Source organism: Limanda limanda, chromosome 3 (assembly GCF_963576545.1).
Source record: "Limanda limanda chromosome 3, fLimLim1.1, whole genome shotgun sequence".
NCBI classification, from domain to species: Eukaryota; Metazoa; Chordata; class Actinopteri; order Pleuronectiformes; family Pleuronectidae; genus Limanda; species Limanda limanda.
In genome coordinates, this window is record NC_083638.1 from 21901312 (window position 1) to 21916816 (window position 15505).

At 43.1% G+C, this 15505-nt stretch overlaps 1 protein-coding gene across 1 annotated transcript in view; it reads right to left on the reverse strand.

Moving 5' to 3' along the window:
* Positions 1–2294: 2294 nt before the first annotated feature.
* zfhx3b (zinc finger homeobox 3b) overlaps positions 2295–15505 on the reverse strand; it is an 83857-nt gene continuing 70646 nt past the window's right edge. Inside the window, exons 6-13 of the mRNA XM_061068475.1 lie at positions 15150–15156; positions 14319–14445; positions 13655–13855; positions 10466–10589; positions 8820–10021; positions 4460–8762; positions 3461–4172; positions 2295–3409 (exon numbers count right to left, since the gene is read on the reverse strand). Of these exons, the coding sequence (XP_060924458.1) occupies positions 2386–3409; positions 3461–4172; positions 4460–8762; positions 8820–10021; positions 10466–10589; positions 13655–13855; positions 14319–14445; positions 15150–15156 (7700 nt within the window). The 3' untranslated portion in view covers positions 2295–2385. The remainder of the gene's footprint in view (positions 3410–3460; positions 4173–4459; positions 8763–8819; positions 10022–10465; positions 10590–13654; positions 13856–14318; positions 14446–15149; positions 15157–15505) is intronic.

Here is a 15505-nt window from a genome sequence, read left to right on the forward strand (position 1 = left end):
AGACACATCAGTACCAGATGTATTATATACATTTTTTGGTAACCACTATAACTTGCTTAACAAGTGAGCAACAACCTTGACTGGATGGAGGGATTTTCAGCAATGTTCCATGCCAGCACAAAATGACATTTGGAGGTCACTTTGTTCAGCAACCAATGACGCAAAAATTTACACAACAGTTTACAGTCACTTTAAAATGAGCAAAAAAAATAGATTGTGACAATTAAAAGCAATTAAATGAAATCAGTCCTTGCTTAAGAAAAATCCATTGTGATATTTGGAATGCACTGGTCTTTACAAACGTTATAGATCATTGGCTTCAAACATTGGTCTGTTCAAAAAAGAAAATCGGCAAAATGTCCTTTGGAACATATATTCACAGTCTTCAAAGTTCCGTTTTTGCAACAAGGAAAAAAAAGGTGTTGCAGAGGCAAGAAATTGGTTTATTGTTTGTTTTAGTTAAAGCTTAGCCAAAAGCAAAATGAGCATGCATCTAGGTACTCTTTTTTTCTTTCAAAATTCTACATTAGCAGCAAAACGTATGTCCTTGAAGACCAGACCTTATACATTTTCTTAAAAAAAAATGGACATTTGAATGTGACAAAAAGTCAAACAAAGATTAATAACCTCTATCTTACAAACTGCAATGGCTCTGTAACGGTGCTACTCCACAATGCAAGGACAAGGGGCCCTTTTTGGTTTTTGGTATTTACGTAAAAAAGCTACCTGTTTGCTTGCAAAGAAGCAAAAACGGCAACTCTGATGCGTACTCCTTTATCTTTTAAAACTTTGTTTTCTTTCCTCTAAAAACAGCAACAAATTCTCAAGTATAAAGAAGCCTCTTCTTTATGCACCAATGGTGAAAGTGTTTAGTCTTTGGATTTTCTTTTTGTCTTAAAGCGTGAGAATTATTATTAGTATTCTTTTTTCGTTTTCATTTATGACAACAAAAATGTCAAGATGAAAATAAAGACTGTAACCACACTACATGAGGAACAAAAGACCTGCTTTGTAGTGTACATATCTACAAACACAGGAGAGCAGAGAAAAATAAGTGCGAAGAGAGGAACAAGTAGAGTGAGAAATATAAGTCAGACAGTGATAAGTGCACAAAGGTAACACAAAAATTAAATAAAATAAAACTTTCAATATTTCACCCAGGATCTTTTTCATCTAGGTTAGCACAGTAACAACCATACCATAAAATTTAAATAATTCTTAAAGAGGATCCTTCCTTGTCAGGAGGGGCATTTTTGGGTGAATTTTTCCCAAGAAGTTGAGAACAAGACAGAAATAAAGTTTAGATAAATTACCTGTCCATAAATCTAGTCTATCGGAATGACCAAGACAACATCAAATGAAGCGTCTTAAAGTTGGACAATACAAAAGCTTAATGTACACAAAGTTTTTTTTCAACCTACCATACTGTTTAAATTCAGTTCCAATGCAACAATCTACTTAACACCAAAAATGTTCAAATCTATCATAAATACAGAAGGTTGTTTTTTTTGATCAAAACTTTTAATGGCCCATTATTGTATCTGCAGTGCTCTCCGTGTCTGGGTAAAATGGAATTGCTATTTCCCCCCTTTTAAAAGGATTTCTAATATTAAAGTCAGCAAATCATTTACCCTTTTTTGAATGCCCAGAAACAATGCCTTATTGAAATTGAATGCAACTTAAAGCTTTCTATTACGAAATCAAGTTCTGAGAAAGGAAAAGAAATTGCTTATCTCCTGATGGAAACAAAATGTGTAAAACATGGATTTCTGTAACAGAAAAACATCTGTGAGCTGTTGACCTGAGAATAAAATAGACATTACATTATTCTTTTAGTTTTGCAAGCCATTGGTATCTGAATTCTTAAATAGCAAGAAAACTGATAGACTATTCTCCCATACAGTACATACTGGCTTTTTGTGACTGTGCTATTAAGTAGAAATTATTACAAAACAAAGGGACATCTTGTTGACTCGTGTTTCTTCAAAAGGGTTCTTGGGCCATTTGTCAACTTGAGGCAGTCCATTGCCATACAGTACATCATTCCTCTACCATTACCCAAAACAGAACTGCAGTGATCTTTTCTATTCTCATATATTAGTATGCATGTATTTCAGTTGAATAAAACAAAAACAAACAAGAGAGACAAGAGAAAAAAAAACAAAATGGAAACCAGCATGTTGATATGGGAAAACAATCCACTAACATTTAAATTTTTGGTTACAAGCTTTGGAATTGCAGTTAGTCTTTACACATCTTTTTCTGAAATTGGTTTGTATACTTTGAATGTATTTTTAACATTGCTGCTTTTTATGTTTTTTCCATTTGTGATTTTTTTTGTCTTTTTTAGTGTTTTTTAAATATTGTCCATCACTGAAAGCTCTTTTACAATCTGATGGAGTCTGTTCCTACACTAGCAAGATTACTACTACAACTACTACTGTCTTTGACAAAGCCAGGCTGCTGCGGCTCCTCCGCCGTTATGCCCAGCCTGTCTGCTGACTTCTGACTGCTGTCAGAGTCAGACTCGTCAGTAAAGACGTCTGTTGGTATCGAGGTCTGAACTCCTGAGGTGCTCAATGAACTTGAGGTAACCGTTGAAGGTGAGGACACTGGAGGAAACGAGGAGGAAGAAGAGGAGGGACTGGCATTGGGCTTCCCAGCTAAAGCTCTGGAGAAAGGGGCCTGGGGCCAGGATTTGCCGGCAGCTGTGGTGTTGAGTGGGGTAGTAGAGGAGGAGCACAAGGAAGAGGAGACAGCAGAGGATGGCATGGTGGCTGATGTTGTTGGCGGGGGAGGAGGGCTGCTGATGGGATGAGTGGCAGACTGCGAGGTAGATGCGGTGTTAGGATTGGGGAAGCAGGCTGAAGAGTGAGGTAATAAACTAGTAGCGTGCTCTTTGGCATTTCTGGCTGATCGCTTGATTGTTCTGTGTTTGTGCAATGCCGATTCCAGGTGTTGACTGAGTGCTTTCTCCCCATCCAACGTAGTGTCACAAGCCAGGCAGTCATAGAGACCTCCAGCCGCTGTACCTACGCCACCGGGGACACGCAGCAACATCTCTTGCAGGTTTGCCACAGACTGACCGAAAAAACAGTTCGATTTAACGTGGGTTATAGCCGCTTCTTCCTTGGTGAAAACTGCTTGACATTTGCGGCATGCCAGTGTATACTGCACCTTGGGGACGATGAACTGGTCTAGATGGGGGTTACCAGCCTTGCCATCCATTTCTTTCTGCTCTGCGGATACTTTACTACGAGAGGAGGATGAGGAGGAGGAAGTGGGGGGTTCACTATGGGAGTTGCCCTTTTGCGCCTCTGTTTTAGCTGGATCTTTGGCAGATTCTTTACGATCCCCCAAGGATTGAGAGGGAACTGCAGTTTGGCTCGACTTGGGTTGCTGGAGCTGCCTCTGCTGCCTCTGCTGCTGCTGCTGCTGCTGCTGCTGATGCTGCTGCTGCTGTTGCTGCTGCTGCTGCTGCTGTAGTGCCTCCTGCAAGCCCTGCTGATATTGCTGGTAATGCTGCAGCAGGGACCCTTGAGACAGGCCCATCAATGCTTGCGACAATGCTGGGTTGTATGGGAAGAGACTTTCCATACCATACATCGGTTGCATGTACCCCCCTTGGAGAGCCCCAGGGATCTGTGGAGAGTAATATGGGGAAAAGCCAGGCATGAAGTAGGGCAGGAACTGGTTTGTGAGGAGAGCAGTGGGATCGGATGCCAAAGCTGCCTGCAGAGCCTGAAGCTGGGCGGGATCTACCACATACTCCATGCCAGGTGTGGGCATAGAGGTGGCAGGTACAGCTGTATCTGGTTTCTCCTTCTTGGCGCTGGCAGCAGAGGTGGATGGAGCAGGAGTGCTTCCAGTCGATGATGGGGTTGAGGGCTTCTCTGTCTTTTCCTTGGACTTCTCCTTCTCCCTTACCCTCTCAGTACTACGTTCTTTGGGGGGTTCAGGCCGGGAACCGGACTGGCTGGTTGAGGAAGTGGAGTTTGATGTGGTGGTGGGACTTGAGTGCGAAGCAGATGTGTTGGGCTGGGCTGGGCTGGATGCGGCAACAGATGATGAGGAGGGAGGCTTGTTGGGTAATCCGGATGTAGGGAGGCTCGGTGAGGGAACACTGGCACCAGGCAAGTTCAGGAGGTTTGAAGGTTTTGGAGGAGTTAAAGCTGGAAATTTTTCAGAAACAAAAAAAAGGGAAGAATTAATTCAGGTTTTTGTTTTGAAAATATTATTCAAATATAACATGTGTGTTTTTTGTTAAGAGTCTGTACTTAGAGTCTGTACCATTATTCCTTTTAAAACTAGTACACTATTCACACCATGAGATTATCGCATATTTCTAGAAGTAATAGCTACTAAGAGGGAATTTGTTACTTTACACTTGAAACATCTGCAACCTCACATCTTAAATGTGAACTGTATTTCAGTAAATGACTGCAAACTGATGATGTACCTGAATTAGATGAGTTGAAGCTGGAAAGAGAAGGGCTGCCAACTCCTGGCAGAAGGACAGGTGGGATGCCTTGCAGATTTGGATAACCTGACTGGAGATTCAGAGCCTGCATTGCAGGGTTATCAAACATCCCCTGCTGCATAGCCTGCTGCTGTGCCAGTCCTAAAACTTCATTGGCCTTCTTAATGCGATCCATCTCTTGCTGGGCCATAAGTTGGCGGACCGTGGCTGGGTCAAAGTATTCTTTTTCCTTATCAATCTGGCTGCCAATGGTATCCTTCACCTTAGAGATGTGTTGCTGTGAGAAAATGTGATCACGAACAGAGAGGCGAGCGCTGTACTTGACACCACACAAAGCGCATTCAATCTTCGGCCCCTCATAGGATGTGTGATTTATTCCGAAGTGCTTGGCCATGTTGAGCTTTGCCTTTTTCTCCTTGGCACGGGCATTTTGAAACCACACCTGGACCACTCTCTTTGGAAGTCCAATGTCATTGCCAAGTACCTCACATTCCAGCATAGTAGGAGTCCTGTAGTCGTTGAAACAGGATTTCAACAATTTCAGCTGGAGGTTGGTCATCTGTGTTCGAAAGCGCTTTTGTCCAGGTCGATCTCCACTGTCGATGCTCCTGGTGCCTGATGCTCCAGGACTTGGTGAGCAGGGGTCAGCCATGCTGGACGTTTCACTATGGTCAATTATATGTTCATTTTCATAGTCCCTAGCATAATAGCTTGTTGCAGGGCTTACAAGCCCAGAGGACATCTGGTCGTCATTTTCAAGGAGTGGGACTGTGCCTCCAGACTTAGACAAGTAATCACCACTATTCTGGCTGTGCTTTGCATCAGCACTGTCATTATCAGCATTGGCCTCATCACCTGTGGTTGTGTCTGTGATGGCAGTATTCACAGAAGAACAATCGTCATTATCCAGTTTGCTCGGATCATAGCTGAGATTCACAGAAGACATGGTTGCACTCTCAAAATCTTCCATTCCCTCAACTTTAATGGATGAAGGGCTCAGTAAAGCCCTGGGAGACAAATCCATGCCTTTGTTCACTGGTGACATAGAGGAGCTTTGTCCATCACTGTTTGTTGAGACAAGTTGCGAGTAAACTGCTGTCTCTAGAGCATCCATTTTTATTTGCATACCCTCCTGATCAGGTAACATACCAGCGAGAGTTAAATTATATCCAGCACGTTTGGCTTCATGCCAGTGACGAGAGCGAATGTGTGCCTCCAGGGCAGTTTTTGCTTTAAAAAGAGCTCGACAAAAAGGGCACCTGCGATGAGCTTGAGCTGGCCCTACTGCTCTAAACTGACCTTTTCTCTCTCTTGCTCTGGTATTTTGGAACCAGACTTGCACTACTCTCTTCTTTAATCCCACTTCATGAGCAATGTGGTCAAGCATTTTGCGTGTAGGATTAGAATCTAACAAATACTTCTGATATAGGACCTCCAGCTGCTCAGGTGTGATGGTAGTTCTGAGCCGCTTGTCTCTCTGTGGCTCTTCTCCGCTGTTTGTGCTGTCATTTTCTCCTGGACTAGTGCCAGCTTTCTCCTCTAACTTCCTCTTCAGGGAGTTCATGGTGGAGGTGGGGGTGGACGGAGAAGTGGCAGAGCTGCTGGGAATCTGTGGCAATGCCCCAGAGAGTAGCTGACTCGCCAGGAGAGGATTGCTGGGATCAAAAAGCATGAAAGGCATGTCAATTGGACGATCGAGGAATTGAGGGTGGATGAATTGATTTTGCACAGAAAGGAAGTGTAATTGCTGGTGTTCCTGCCAGTGCTCAAAGGAAGGGAATCCAATCTTGCACTGCTCACACTGGTAAGGGATCATTTGTTGTGCCAGTTGTTGTGTGGCAGAGGTTAGGTGCGCATTGAGGCTCATGTGAGAGCTTTGTGATGAGGCTTGGCTTGTCTGAGAGGCTGAGGGACCGCACTGCTGTTGTTGCTGAGAGAAAGAAGGAGATGAATGTTTGATGGACTTGGAAATCGTTTGAATCTTCTCTTCTCTCTGAGGTCTATGCTCTTGAGCCTCGGACTGGGGTTGATGCACAATTTCCTGCTTAATAGAGGTTATATTTTCTCGAGGATCATCAGAAATGTCTGGTAATTGCTTGGGTTTCTCATCATATAGGTTTGAGGTGGATGCTGGTGATGCTTCCTCTTTCTCAGAAGATGACAGGTGTGAGAACGCTGAAGTGGAGGGTGGAAGTGGGCAGAGACTTGAAGAAGAGGGCATTGGAGTGTGACAGGAAGACCCAGAGGGAGTATAACATTCATTGGAAAGGTCCAATGAATCCTCGTTTTGGCTGTCATACTGTCCATCCTCATCTTCATCTTTGTAACACAGCTTCTTTTGGTGTTTTATTAGATCAAAAATCCGCTGGAAAACCAGACTGCATTTCTTGCACTGGTAGTTCAGATTTGTGGTGCGGATATAGCGGTCATTTGACAATTCCCGTCTCTCACCCTCTTTACTCCCCTCTCCTTGGTTTTCATAGTTCTTCCTGGCCTTCTGGCGAGCATTTTGGAACCAGACAACGATAACACGAGTGGGGAGGCCCAGAAGGTTGGAGAGCTGTTCAAATTCATCATCTTTAGGATAAGCATTGGCATCAAAGAAGTCTTGTAGCACTCTTAGCTGGTAGTCAGTAAACCTCGTCCTGGATGATCTCTTACTTCCATAAAACTCTTGTTTCTGAGGTTCAGGTGAAGGAGGTTTAGAGTCAATTTTTGTATCTTCTAGAGTTGTTGTTGGTGGATTATTGAAATTGTATGGTGAGTCTTTGTTGCGCTGTCGTTCTTTAAAAAGGGTGTTTCTGAACCAGTGCTTAATGACTTTTTGTGGCAGCCCCGACTTGTCTGCCATCTCTTTGATTTGGTCCTCATTTGGTGAATTGTTGATATCAAAGTACTGTCGCAGGACTCTAAGCTGGTCATCTGTGATGCGCGTCCGTGGCCTCTTGTTCTGCTGCTGCTGCTGTAGCATGGCTGGTGTTAGCTGTTGTTGATATAGCTGGGCCAGGTCTGCGGCCAGGCTTGGCTCAACTGACTGTAAATGGGAAGTCAAATGAGTGGGCAAGGACTGCAGAGACATAGACTGCATCATGAGTGGTGAGAAGAGAGGCATATCCATTGGCATGGAGATTTGTGCCATTGAAACTTGTGGTTGTTGGGGCGGTACAGTTGGAGGTGTAAGTGCAGCAGAGACAGGGATATTTGGTGTGGGAGCTCTTTGGGGTGGAGGGGGAGGAGGAGGAGGAGGCGGTGGAGGAGCTGGAGCTGCCTCTGGTGTAGGGGGTCTCAGTGGATAGAGTTTATCATAATGCTCTCTGTATTCCTTGGCAAATCTCTCTAGGGATCGAAATGGAAAGAAAGCCTGATGGATATGCTCCTGGTGACTCTTTAGAATCAGTATGTTTGAAAACAGCTTGCCACAGGCTTCACATTCCAGTTTCTCCAATCCCTCAATGGGGTCCACCACTCTTGTTATCCCACCTGGACCACTTGATCCTGTAGGTCCAGCTGTTTTCTTCTGAGCTTTCTGTTTGTTTTCATTGTATTGAATTACTAACTCAAACCCAAAATTTTCCAGCAGGGCTTTGGTTGCATTTCCTCGAGCATCTGAAGCAATCCTTGGTGGAGGCAATCCAGTATCATGGTTTATGTTAATTGAAATATGCTGAATATCTTTCTTTTCTCTTAGCTTGCTGTCTGCAGAATCTTTGTTTCCATATTCGTCGTTTCTTTCATTTGAATCCCTCTCTCTTTGCATTTCCCTCTCTTTCTCATTCTGAGAGGAGGAAGGTTTCTGCTTTTTTTCAACCTGTTGAAGGAGAGACGCACTTTGCTGAAGCAATGCCATCTGATTCTGAGCGTGTGCGTGAGACTGCTGCTGTTGCTGCTGCTGTTGTTGATGTTGCTGCTGAAGATGGTGGTGCAGCAATTGCTGCTGCAAGCAATTCTGCTGGGCCTGCTGAGCAGAATTTTTGAGATCTTCCAGCAGTGAGGCGGTGGAGGATCCTGATAGGCCAAGTGCTGAGTTACTGAGGCTCATTTCTGGGTTCAGCTGAAATTCTGCGCCTGGGATGTAGAAGGGGAATAACAATTGCTGTTGTTGCATGGGGAGAAGTGATTCAGCTGTCATTGGGAAGTGCTGCAGAAGGGCTGGGTTGAATAGCTGTGATTGTAAAATAGCAGCCTGCTGTTGGAGCTCTTGCTGAAGCTGAACTTGGGCTTGGGCTTGAGCCTGAGCCAATTGCTGTTGCTGCTGCTGAAGCTGTTGTTGTTGTTGCTGTTGCTGCTGCTGCTGCTGCTGCTGCTGTTGTTGTTGTTGTTGCTGTTGTTGCCCCCTTGCTGACAGCATGTCTGTAAATTTATTCTTTTTCACCTCATGGTTCTCAGATGGAGAGGAGTGGCAGCTCACTGATGAATTCCCAAGGGTTTCAATGCAGTGGCTCATATGGTTTCCTCCGAGAATACTCTGAGTAGTTTGAGACACAGAGGAACTGTGGTTGGTTGAGCTAGTAGTTGAGTTAGTTGCTGGGATTGGACTAGATGTTGAAGTGCTGATGCTGGACCCTCCTCCACTTAATCCAGGAGTACTCGCAGAGCTAGGGATCCCTCCTGCTGCTTCAAGTTTGGCTGCCCTAGCTTTTGTTTGGTGTAGAACAGAGCGCATATGAATCTCCAGAGTTGAACTCTGGCTGTATGCCACGTTACAAGTGCTGCATTTGAATGGCTTGTTGTCAGGACTGCTGGTAGGCTCAGGTTGACCACTAGTGGACTCCTGTAGAGCCCTCTTCACCTTGTGAAGGTGGGAGACAGAGTTGTAGTGAACCAGAAGAATGTTCTTCTGTGTGAAAGACTCTTTGCATACAGTGCACTTGAAAGGACGAGATGGATCCAAAAACTTCTCCATAGTAAAGTTGGGGCCCTTTCTGAATGGTAAAGCACGTTTAGGTTCAGATCCATTATCTTCTTGCAGTGAGCCAGAGTCACTGCCTGTTGGGCTTTGCTTCTCTTCTTGGTCACTTTCATCTCCCTCTTTGTCGTCTTCTCCCAGAGTTACATGTTCCTCTCCAAGGGATGGGTCAGCCATTACCATAATGTCACCATTCATCAGTAGGCCCCCATAAAGCTGCTGGATATCTGCTTCGCTCAGCTCCAGGTGGCTGGTTTCCAAATGTTTCTTCAAGGCCTGTAGTGTTCTGAAGCTTCGCTGGCAAAGGCAGCACATGGTGGCTGCCCTGATCACATGATACTGTGAGTGGAGCTGTAGTTTCTCTACAGTCTTGAAGGCCAGACTGCATTGGTTACAGCGGTACTTGTAGACATGGCGATCAGAAACAGGCAGCTGAGGCCTTTTGTTGTGAACTTCATTGAAGTGCAACTGGAGGGAGTTGGAGGACTTGAACACTTGATTACAGCCTTTCTTCCAGCACAGGAATCCTGTGGCATCATCTCTCTCTGACTGTTGCTCTTCCAGAGGTGACTTGCGAGCTTCAGCTATTTCTGCTGGGAATGACACACCCTTCTCTGGATCAGCATCTGATGCATCTGTGAATAGGTAAGCCGGAGATTAGAGCAATTCAATAGGTGCCTACATATGCAAAACATGTTTTTTTCCACATTAGTGCCCACATTTTTTTATCAAAGTACGCATCATGGAAGTGCTCTCAAAAAAGCAAAGACCAATTATGCAGAGAGTGAACACCAATTATCGTTCAAATTTTAAAAAGTAAAACATGTAGTTGAAATACTTATTTTGTGAACCCAAATAAATACTCTTTAATTCCAGTCTATGTAATTACAATTACTGACTTCATACACATTCATAAAATTGTCAAATTAGTTCAATATGATCTATTATAAAGTCAGCCATGGGTCCCTTGAGTGGCTTTAATGCACATTACGCACCCAAATCCCCACACTACTGTAGTTGATTGACCTTTTTAAGAACAGAAAGTTCACCCTAAATGTTAAAGTGCATCAGATACTAACCAGTTGGCTTCTTTGCATCTTCAGAGTTAGAATTGGCTGTGGCATGAGGGGTGCTCTGGGACTCTCTGTCTGGACTCGGAACAGGTATGAACATGCTTGCTGGCAGTACTTCAGTTGCTGTCACCTGGAAAAACAAAGCACAAAGGAATCCTGGTGTTAATAATCTGGCTAAGAGACAATGTTATATTTTAGTTAAAAACCTTCAAGGGAAACTGCAGACCCACACAAAAGGCTACACAAAGCATGTACCAAGAAGTCAGATCAATAAAACTGTAATGGTGCAAGTACTATTTAAGATTTTTCAGGGATATATTTCCAATTAAAGAAAACTAAACAACAACTTCATTGATAAAATGATGCATATGTTTTTTTTTTAATATATTTAAATCCTTTCAATTTTCTAACTCAGATTCAAAGTATTGATTGAAGAAGTACATAGGAAGTACCCTAATTCATAATTTTCTCAAATTTTTTAAAAGCAGTCGCGTGTGAACGGCTGCAACCTCAGTTTATTCATGCCTCTTCCTATTCCGTCCTCTCAGAGCCTCCTTTTATCCCTAAAACCTGAGGACTCATCAACATCATCCTTATTAGATCCCTATTCTACAGTTGTCATCAGCTGAAACTGGGTGCGTTTGAAAGATGAGACCCTGACTTTTTCCCCTATTGAAATATAGATTTCTCAAAAGAGGGAGACAAAGGAGAAAAATATTAAATCCTGGTGGTCCTGTGGGCTAAGACACTTTCATTGTCACTGTAAAGTCCCTGATGAGACACATTTTTAAAAGTAATTGTGCATTATCAGATCTGTATGTCTGATGCTTAAATCTACTATATGCACCATATGCTCTCTAATTATTCGTCTAATAGACCCAGCGAGAACACAGCTGAATGTAGTGTGGCGCGTCACAGAGCCATCAGGCCAGATCCAAATGGAGCAGCATCATCCCCAAGCAACAGGGTTTTCAAGGTTAAGAAGAACACTGTCCATCACAAACTACAGAGACACCGTTGCCCAGTAAGCATCCATCTATCTTCCTATTTGTTACCTCTATCTCTTCAAAAATAATACAAGGAAAATGAATGCAATCAGCATGGAAAGTGACAAAAAAACAATGATTTACATTACAAAGTGGACTGTTTCCAGACAACTGCTCCATTTGACGATTAGAGGAGAGAACACAGACTCCCAAGGTCACTTTTAATTTGGACAGCCTAATTGGCAAACACAGTTCAAAATCATCCAGCCAGACTCCGAATTAATGAAGTGCAATTATTTTCATTACCCCTATCTTATACAGACGGAAAAACGAGACAGGGTGAGCGAGGTAGGAGTGAGGGAATGTGTATGTATGTATATATATTAAATATATATATGTGCAGCAAGACATATGAGACATGGGGCAGGGAGGAGGGGAGTGCAGAGACAATGGGTGGATGGAGGGGATGAAGAGTGAAAGCATCATTATGCATGCTTGACAAGAAATAAAAGTCACCTTTTTCAGAATTAATTAGGCTGCTCTCCTCAGACATGTGAAAAGGATAAAGTACCTTTCCATCTGCATTCACCAGTTATATAAAAAAGGGTGCTGGCTTTAATGTCTGTTATATTACCTCTGTTCTATCACAGTACTCTTATAGTGGCTCAGTACATTACTACCTCCTATAAAAGAAATAAATATTGCCGTCTACCATACTAATGTGCTTGCCATTTACTTTCTAGATGGGGGATGAAGATGGCTAGGCAGCAGACAGAGTGATGTTTTATTCGGTGATTGTCCAGCAGGCTATTTAGCTTCGCGGGATAGCACAGAACAAAGATTTGCTCAGTGATTTACAAGAAAACTGGGCAAATAAAATTTTATTTCCATTTGATGAGCATTAAAGAAGGAAAGGAAAGTATTCTCTCATGGTAGATACGGACGTAACCGTGCAGCAGATGTAAATCTAACTTCAGGACTTGACAGTCAACGATCAAACGATTGAAGCTGCAAACACTTACAGATCATTTCCTGTAGGAGTCGACCTGAGCACTCACACAACATTTTGTGCGTGCTGTTATACACTATCTAAACAGGTATTTGTTTTATATAAAAGAAGATTTGACCTGATTTGCAGTGAAAATATTATTTCTGTTGTACGTTTCTCTACAAAGTGGTGAAACTGTTAAATAAATCTTGACTTATCTGTGTCACAATTATTTTTTAACATTCATAATAAAAGACATTGTTTGGACTGGCACACAGGTGATCACAGTCATGGCCTGAATGTCGTTGGAGTAATAAATGAACTGGGAGCCGAGAGACCTGCTCATCTTAAAATAATTTTAAAAAATACAAAAAACGATTACGAGTCCCCCTCCCTAAATGACTGTGATTAGAAGAGAGCTAGAAAAGGGGCTCTGTAATGATGGACACATTAAGACAATGACAAAGGGGAGAAAAATATGCGCCTTGAAAGAAGGGCCCAATAATTTCCAGTGAACCAATGGGATTGCCTGCAGCCATTTCAAAATTAACAGAATTCTTTGTGTTTGATAAAGGACTGAATGTTGGCAATTTAGAGGAGCGAAGACAAGAATGATAAGTATTCGCACGGCTCGGCCACTCCAGGGTGACGGATTGATTGAGAGTGAGTGACTCATTCTCTTGGCATTGTTGAATCTTTACACTGGTCCTTGACCTGACCCCACTGTCTGCAATAAGACTGGCTATAATGTGTAAATGTAGTAATATGCTGGGACTATAGAGGCAACAGAGCAGCTTCCACTGGCTTTGGTTTCCTCGCCTCTAGCACAAAATATTAATAACTGGAGATAATGACGAACGAGAGGGACAGCGTGAAGTTTGGATCATGATTCAGAACAAACATGATGTTATCGACGACGCTTTTTCTACCTCAGCATTCTATGACATGACTTGATTGATTTGCTTATTTATTTCGAACTTTGGATATTGCATAACCTTATCACTTAAGTATTTTACCTGCTGCAGGACAAGAAAACCAGAATAAACAAACTGTAATTGCCATGCCAAACTATAACATACCAATCGAATACAATGAAATATCTGGGTTGGTAAAGAAAAGGATTTAAATGCATTGCTGGGTGAGAAATCTAAAAGTGATATTGGACATTTAATATTCCCAACCTCCCGACATCCAATCACGTACACAGAGTTCAGCACTTACTGTGGCGATGAGCTTTTCAACGCAGTCAGGTGCCACACTGTGGAGGTGGGTGAGGTGGAACTGCAGGTGGATCTTGTTGTTGAGCATGTCCTGGCACAGTGGGCAGCGTAACATGGGCTGGACAGAGTGCTGTGTCATCACGTGCATTCTGAGACGATTCAGGTCCGTGTTGGTGAACTTGCAGTAGGGGCACTGGTACATCTGGGTGGAGGTGAAGATGGGAGCAGAGAGAGGGGGGGCAGAGGGTTAACAGGGGTGTGGTGGGTACAGTGAGGCCTGCTTGAAGAGGAGCTGCAGCTCCAGGGTAAAGTGTGCCCCCCCCCCCTTCTGATCACAGAAGTGGGTGATACTGAGCACCCACTTCAAAGTGCTCTCATCTGTCAAAGACTATATTGATTTTCCACCTTATGCACAATTAGCAGTGCAACTGCAGCAGAGGCTAAAATAATTTAGAACATATTTTTTTTTAAAAAGGTTCAGCAAGATGGTTAAGTAACTAAATAAGTGAATGTTATTAAAGCACATTTTTACTTTTAATTGATGTGTAAGTTTTCTCTTCATAATGAGGCCTTGGTAATTGAGGACGAGATAACCTTAAGAAATTCAAAGAGTTTCATGAGTTTCATGAACGTCTTTGAACTAAATCCTCTGGTTTTGATCTCACCTGCTCCGCAGCGCTCTTCTCAGCCGTCCTGGGACGCTTGGAGGACAGTGGGCTCTCTGACGTCTCCGACCGTGAAGAGGGCCTTTTGGAGGGGGCCGGGGAATCCGGCTGGTGCCGTTCCAAGTGGCTGGACAATGCTGAACATCGGCACATGAACATGGAGGGATAAAGAGAGGAAGAGGAGACATGTCAAGACAAGGTGAGGACTCGGCAGCCTGGGAGGAGGTCAGTCAATAACACCGGATAAAGGGCTTTGGAATGTCTTTTATATAACTGCATTTAATGGGAATAGGGCAGAGAAAGCGTTGTTAGCTAACTCATGTCTCCCATGCTGCTGCACGGACAACATGCTCCGGTGGGCTGCTCATACAACACCATAAACAGATAATAAAAATATTAGTTGGCCACAGGGTGCAGCTTTAGGTTTCACACCACCACATATTTTCAGTCCACATGAGACAAGGTACACAAACATCTTGCGACCTCATCATACAGCGAGGAGGTTAAAGAGGAACACAAATTGTTACTGTGATTACTTTTCTTCAGGTACGACTTATCTTTATAAGAGCTTGCTTCACATACATGCACGGTGGCAATTGTCTTAAATTCATTGAATATAGTGGATTAAAATGATGCTGACATTGTAATAGTAGCATATTGAGGAGCATATTTAACAACAAAGCAAACACTTCAATCCTTGTACTTCTTCTGCATTCAATCAGAAAACAAAATCAACAGTAAGAGCTCAAGAAAAAATATTTTGGGATATCTGAGTCATACGTCTGCCTCACTAGAATTTGTATTTAATAAGAGTGATCGGGCAATTTTAACTTGGAGGCTCAATTGAACCCAGCTTGGAAAAATCCTTGTCTTTGTTTCCATAAGCAGCTGAACGTCGGTGAAATTCTCTGTTTGACCCGCATTTCTGTTACCAGCTAAGCCTTCCCCTGTGTGTTGTAGTTCTGCGCAAGTGGACTGTGACAAAGAAAAATAGGACAGCAAGATTATAAAAGCTCTTTGCAACCCCTGAGCAAATCTGGATATTTCCTCAGAGCTGGGTTGCATATGACAACAAGCTTTCATTTAACACAGAGATTTTTCGAGACATAAAATATGCCACTGGGCTCAAAGATGGCATCAGACTGATGATTAGTCATACTCGGCATATTTACAGGACACAGCCATGC